Source organism: Mastomys coucha, unplaced genomic scaffold (genome assembly GCF_008632895.1).
Source record: "Mastomys coucha isolate ucsf_1 unplaced genomic scaffold, UCSF_Mcou_1 pScaffold22, whole genome shotgun sequence".
Classification (NCBI taxonomy): Eukaryota; Metazoa; Chordata; class Mammalia; order Rodentia; family Muridae; genus Mastomys; species Mastomys coucha.
Window position 1 is genome coordinate 127,997,295 of NW_022196905.1, and position 6,657 is coordinate 128,003,951.

The window sequence follows — 6,657 nt, forward strand, 5'->3', positions numbered from 1 at the left end:
TCTGCCTCTCTCTGCCTCTCTCTGCCTCTCTGCCTCTCTGCCTCTGCCTCTGCCTCTGCCTCTGCCTCACAAGTGCTGGAATTAAAGTTGTGAGATACTAGCCGGGCATTCAGCCCTTGAGTTTTAAGATAGGTATCACTATGTAGCCCAAGATAGCTCAAGCTCCTCCTCCCTCTGCCCCTCCCTTGCGTGCACCAACACACCCATCTTACTTGTTGTAGTTTATGGCAAGGATACCTGCTTACTTTTATCCTTCCGGCTCCTGTGGAAGCCCAGCTGGGAATCTTTGTTGAGTCCCATACCCCAGACTTTTGTGATATCGTTGGTTTTCGAGGACAACAATGTGAATCCATAGCCACAGGCAGCAGAGGAAATCTGAAAAAGAGTTCCCACAATGTATCACGGACTGATTTGTGGTGTCAGTACTTTCAGCAAGACGTTACAAGCTACTTACACAAGTGTGCTTCCCATGGCGACTGGGATTCACCCCGGATCTGCTCTGCTAGGCCATCATCCATTTTCTCTGCACACACATTTCATTTTCATCTCACCCCCCCCACACACACACACACATAACTCATGGCAGCTGATAGAAGACCTTAGTGTGAATCTTGGCCCCACCCTTACCAGCTATGTGGCTAAGGCGGGATTCTTTATCCTCTCTAGATCTCTGTATAAGGAAAACACGTCATCCAGCCAGAGGACTCAGGAGGTAAAGGTACCTGCCACTTACACTTGAGGACCTCAGATCAATCCCCACAACTATACAGTGGAAGGAGAGACCTGACTCCTGCAAGCTGTCTCCCGACCTCTACGCGCATCCTATGACACACAAGCATGTGCACACACATGTATACACACACATCTTGAATAATGAATAAATGTTCAAAGTTTTTAAAGGAATGAGGGGCTGGAGAGATGGTTCAGTAGGCTAAGAACCCTTGTTCTGCTAGCAGAGATCCATCTGGCATGGCTGCATGTGGTATCTTGTACGCACAATGATGGGACAAGAGAATCCCAAGAGCTCACTGACCAGCAAGTACAAGGGCTTCAGGCGCAGTGAGAGATCCTGTTTTGAGAGACTAATGCCAAGCTGGGCAGTGGTGGCACACACCTTTAATCCCAACCCTTGGGAGGCAGAGACAGGCAGATTTCTGAGTTCAAGGCCAGCCTGGTCTACAGAGTGAGTTCCAGGACAACCAAGGCTACACAGAGAAACCCTGTCACGAAACAAAACAAAACAAAACAAAACAAAAAATAAAAGAGAATAATGCAATGAGCTATAAAGGAAGGCAGTCTGGCCTCTGCATGTGCAAGCACGGGCACGCGCATCTATGGGCGCGCACACACGACAGGAGAAAAGCACACTCCTCATTGGTTGTCACTAAGAAGAGATGAGTTCACCACCAAAGTCTTTGTGGTGAACGGCACCTGAAACGTGCAACTTCCTGTCAGTAGAAAAATCAAGGTCCCAAGGGCCTGGGGCCACGCAGAGGTGGTGCCATGGCTACCATGGAAGTCCTCACTTCCAGTGACTGGAGGGAACTCAACTTGAAACTTTACTTCTGGTAGGAGCAATAGTTCTAGTCAGGGCCAGAGGTAACCCAAACCTGCACTCAATTCTAAAACTCAAACCTCTCCACACTACCCAGAGTAGCCACACTCCCCTGGCAGGGATCACCTCAGTTTTACACTTAGTGCCCCCAAGTCCTCTCTATCACACAGTATAAACTGCTCAGCCTAAGGGTATCCCACTGTCCCTCAGTTGCTGACAGTTCATCAGAGACCACCAACTTGAATCTCAGTGAATCCTAAACAAAACTGCCAGAGTACCATTCCTCATAATCCTCCTGCCTCAGTCTCCTAACTGCTGCCATTACAGACGTGTGCCACAACTGATCAGGAACATTTTTCATTCTAGCTATTCTTTTTTAATTATGATTTTTATTTATGTGCCTGTTTGTGTCTAGGTGTGCATGCAGGTGCCCTCTGAGTCCAGGAGAGTGAGCTGGGTTCCCTGGAGCTGGAGACACAGCTGACTGTTAGCTACCCCACTGGGGCACACACACACACACACACACACACACACACACTTCAGGTCTAAAAATTATGCCCAGCACACTAAGATTATTCTCATGCTTAGTGTTGCCAGTTTAATACTCAACAAATATTTGATGGGCACACAGTGCCATTTATTCTGTTCATGTGTGAAAAGCTTTGAGCAGTACCTAACAGTGTCAGCTAACTCTGACATGATAATGTACCAGGAGGGGACTTCAAGCCACAGTCTACAGAGAGACCAGGTCTGCTGTCTCGCTCCTGCAATCCCAGCAGGATTCTACAGCAGGAGGATCACAAGTTTTTTGGTTTTTTGTTTTATTTTGTTTTGTTTTTTGCATGAGTGGTTCTGGGTTTATTTGATTGGTTTTTGTTGTTTGATTTGATGGTTGTTGTTTTTAATTAATTAATTTATTTATTATATATACAGTGTTTTGTGCATATATCTGCATGTCAGAAGAGGGTGTCAGATCTCATTACAGATGGTTGTGAGCCACCATGAGGTTGGTGGGAATTGAACTCAGGACCTCTGGAAGAACGCTCAGTGCTCTCAACCTCTGAGCCATCTCTCCAGCCTGGATCACAAGTTTAAAGTCATCTGACTACACTGAGATTAAGGCCAACTTGGGTTACATATAAACTCTCTGTCTCAAAACACAAAATAAGCCAGTCAGTGGTGACGCACGCCTTTAATCCCAGCGCTTGGGAGGCAGAGGCAGGCAGATTTCTGAGTTCGAGGCCAGCCTGGTCTACAGAGTGAGTTCTAGGACAGCTAGGGCTGCACAGAGAAACCCTGTCTCAAAAACAAACAAACAAACAAACAAACAAAAGTTAGCTTTTACTAATCCAATTTCACACTATAATAAAAGTTCCACCCCATTAAACCAAGCAAGGAAAAGAAAATAAGCACCCAATTAGAAACAAGTCCATAAAATTATCTCTATTCACAGGCAACCTATGAATAGTAATATTCATATAGAAATCAACTATATTCATATAGAATATTCAACAATAGAAAACACTAAGAAACACAGAAAAATCTGTAAGAACAGGGACTAGAGCCAGGTCTGGTGGTTTTAATCCCAGCACTCAGGAGGTAGAAGTGGGTGGATCTCTGTCAGTTGCAAGGCCAGCTTGGTCTACAAAGCAAGTTCCAGGATCACCAGAGCCATTATAGGGAGACCCAGTCTTGAAAAACTAAACTAGGAAAAAAAAAGGAACAAGAGCTGGAGAGATAGCTTACAGCCTTCTGTAATTTTTGTTCTACAGGCTCTAACAGCCTCTTCTGGCCTCCATGGGCACCAGGCACACAAATGATGCAGACATGTATGCAGGCAAAATGCCATATACATAAAAAATTTTTTTTCAATTTATAGAACCACTTAACAACTGCAGCAACATTACAAGACACACACACACACACATATCAGGAAAAAAATAAATTAAAAAACTGTAGGGCTTGGAGGTATAGCTCAGTAGTAGAACACTTGCCTTTAACAGTGTGACATAATTCTGGGTTTGCTTCCCACCACCACAAACCATACTTCTATAAAGTATAAATAAGTACTTTTTATTTCTACCAAAAGAAAGGGTGGTTTGGTTTAGTTTGTTTTGTTTTCCAACTAAAGATATTAGCACAACCAGGTAGCTAGAAGCAAAAAGACCTTCATCTCACACTGTATACAAAAGATAACTGGGAGGGGGGAAAGTAGCTCAGCTGACACAGTGCTTGCATGGCAAAAACCCTTGGGTTCCCCATCCCCAGCACCACTTAAACCAGAAATGATCGCACACAGGTGTAATAGCAGCATTTCCAAGTAAAGACAAGGTCTCGCCGGGTGTGGTGGCGCACGCCTTTAATCCCAGCACTTGGGAGTCAAAAGCAGGTGGATTTCTGAGTTTGAGGCCAGCCTGGTCTACAGAGTGATCTCCAGGACAGCCAGGGCTATACAGAGAAACCCTGTCTCAAAAAAAAAAAAAAAAAGACAGGGTCTCACTGTGTAGCCCAAGCCTAAGTACAACTTGTGGCAACCCTCTTGTCTCAAGCGTGCAGTCCAAGTCCTGGCATTACCATGGCAGGCGGGCTGAGCCCTTTTTAAACGTGAGCCTCTTTAGAGTCAGCATGTGCAACCTCCTATTTTCTCTCCAACTGCTCAGATTAACATCTCCCTTCCCAGCTGTCCATCACTTACTCTAGCCAACAAACCTCCGACCTTTGGGATTTTCCTTCCCTCACGGAGCCTATCTAGTCTGAGTACAAATACTATCATTTACACCCTACCAGCTGTGGGGCCCTGGACCTTACTTGACCTCTCTGTTACTCCCTTTCATCCCCTGTCATTGGGAGATGACAGCTACAGCCTGTACGGAGCCAATGATCTAAGAAGGGCAGAAGAACACTTGGTGTGATTGTCAACCTCATCAAGAAATGAAGACACAAAACCTTCTCGAGCCACAAGCAAACCGCACACAGAAAATGCTGAGGAAGACAAAAAGATCTACGACACGTCACAAACAAGTTCAGCAGTTAAAGACGGAGAACCGAGATAGACAGTGTTCCTGGCAGCCACTCCTAATGCCTTCCTCAGCAAATCCCGGGATCTAGGAGGTCATGCTCCCGGAAATCCGGCCACGCGGGGAAGAAAGTACCCTAAGAGAGGCAGCGGGGATGCCAGTGCCCTGCCAGTGCTCTCACCTTCTGGTCCATCTCCAAGCGGTAGGGTACCAGCTGGATCCTGCGTCGGGGCCTCAGGCCGGCGCGCGGTCCGGGCCCCGAGGACGGCACCACGAAGCTGGGCACTCCGAGAGCCCCGGAGAAGCTGAAGCCCCAGACGAACACGCGATCGACGCGAGCAGATCGCTCGCCCACGTACTGGAACACTGGAGCGTCCGCCTCGGCCTCTGCCGCTTCCCGCCGGCTCCGTGAACGGTGGGCCGGTGTCCAGTGCTCGCGAGCCGGTACCGGCCACCTCAGCCGCGGCCCCAGCAGAGCCCGGGCCGCCGCCAACATCCTCCGCTTCATGCCTCTACGGCTTATGGGCGCCGCCATCTTGTGTCACCCTTGACCTTTAGCCTAGCGGAAGTAAATACGGCCATGCTTACTGCTGGCTGAAGGCAAAGCGCTAAGGGAAATGCAGCCATGTTTACTATTGGCAGATGATTACTACTATGTAAAAGCAAAGACTTGTGAAGTCTATGGCCTCACCGTGGTTATCCTGAGCAGGGGACTTAAATGAGTGTCAAACTGTTACTTGAAGACGCCTGTGAAATGTCCTATGCTTCTTACTGCCCTTTTTCAAATTGTGTGTGTGTGTGTGTGTGTGTGTGTGTTGGTTTTGGTGAGGAGTTGTTTAGATGGTTAGGTGGTTCTGGGAATTGAACCCAGGTCCACACACAGACTTTGAGTATAGGCTAGCACAGACCATGAAGTGTTTATATAAATACTGAAAAGAGACAGAAGGAGTAGCCTAGATGCTTACTTATCTCATGGGAGCAAAACTGGAGAAGGTAGCTTGGCACGGTGGCTCACAACGGTAACCCCAAATTTAGGCTGAGGCAGGAATATTGCTGCAAATGGGAAGCCACCCTAGAAGAAAGAAAACCTATTAATATATATGTTCGTTTGTTTGTGACAGAGTCTCATGTTTTAGCCCTAACCGGCCTGGAACTTGCTTTGTTCCTGTAGACCAGATTAACTCAAACTCAGAGATCCACCTGCCCCTGCCTCCTGAACCTCTTCCTCCTGGAAGAGCAAACAGTCTTTTGTTTTGTTTGTTTATTGTTTTTGCACAGTGTTTTTAACTGATGAGCCCTCTCTCCAGCCCTCTAATTGAATATTTTTTTTAAAAAAACAAGGTCTCACTCTATACCCCAGGCTAGCCTCTAACTCACTACAATTCTCCTGCCTCAGCCTCCCAAGTGATGGGATTACAGACCCATGCCAATATGTGAGGTTCAACCCTGGTTGAACTACACCTGGCTTTCATGGGCCCTTCTTAGTTTCTTTGGATCTCAATTCCAGAATGAAAGGCTACATAGAGAATTCAGTCCCTGAAATAAGATTTTTATAAAACAAAGGTTGCAGTTCATGACAGGGCTTCCCAAAAGTTATCCCCTAATGCAGAAAGTGCATTCCCTTCCCTCCTGAACTCCTTTTGCTCATCCTTAGTGTGTATTGCTTGATAAACAGGAACATACTAATTAGTTATTCTTCAGATGGGTCTCATGTAGCCCAGGTTGAGCTTGAATTCATTATGTACCCAAGGATGGCCTTGAACTCTTGATCTTTTTGCCTATCTCCAGTACAAGGATTACCAGTGTACACCACCATGCGGAGTTTACATGGCCCTGGGATGAAGCCCAGAGCATCCTGCATGCTAGAAACACAGTCAGCTGAGGTACATCTGAAGCCTCATAATTCATCCAGTGTTTGCTTAATCCCAAAACAAGCTCAAAGTGTAAAAAATGTTACATGCCTCGTCTGTGAAGTGTGTGTTTATCACTATGTTCTTATTGCTTTGCCAGGTTGTAGGACTGTTTCATAAAGGAAAATCCTCGAATAAGATAAGGTGATACGGGCCGGGCAGTGGTGGTGCACAC

At 46.6% G+C, this 6,657-nt stretch overlaps 1 protein-coding gene across 1 annotated transcript in view; it reads right to left on the reverse strand.

Moving 5' to 3' along the window:
* Positions 1 to 5,121, reverse strand: part of Rcc1l (RCC1 like) — a 36,260-nt gene extending 31,139 nt beyond the window's left edge. The window contains exons 1-2 of the mRNA XM_031338147.1: positions 4,754 to 5,121; positions 246 to 375 (exon numbers count right to left, since the gene is read on the reverse strand). Of these exons, the coding sequence (XP_031194007.1) occupies positions 246 to 375; positions 4,754 to 5,107 (484 nt within the window). The 5' untranslated portion in view covers positions 5,108 to 5,121. The remainder of the gene's footprint in view (positions 1 to 245; positions 376 to 4,753) is intronic.
* Between the last annotated feature and the right edge of the window lie 1,536 nt (positions 5,122 to 6,657).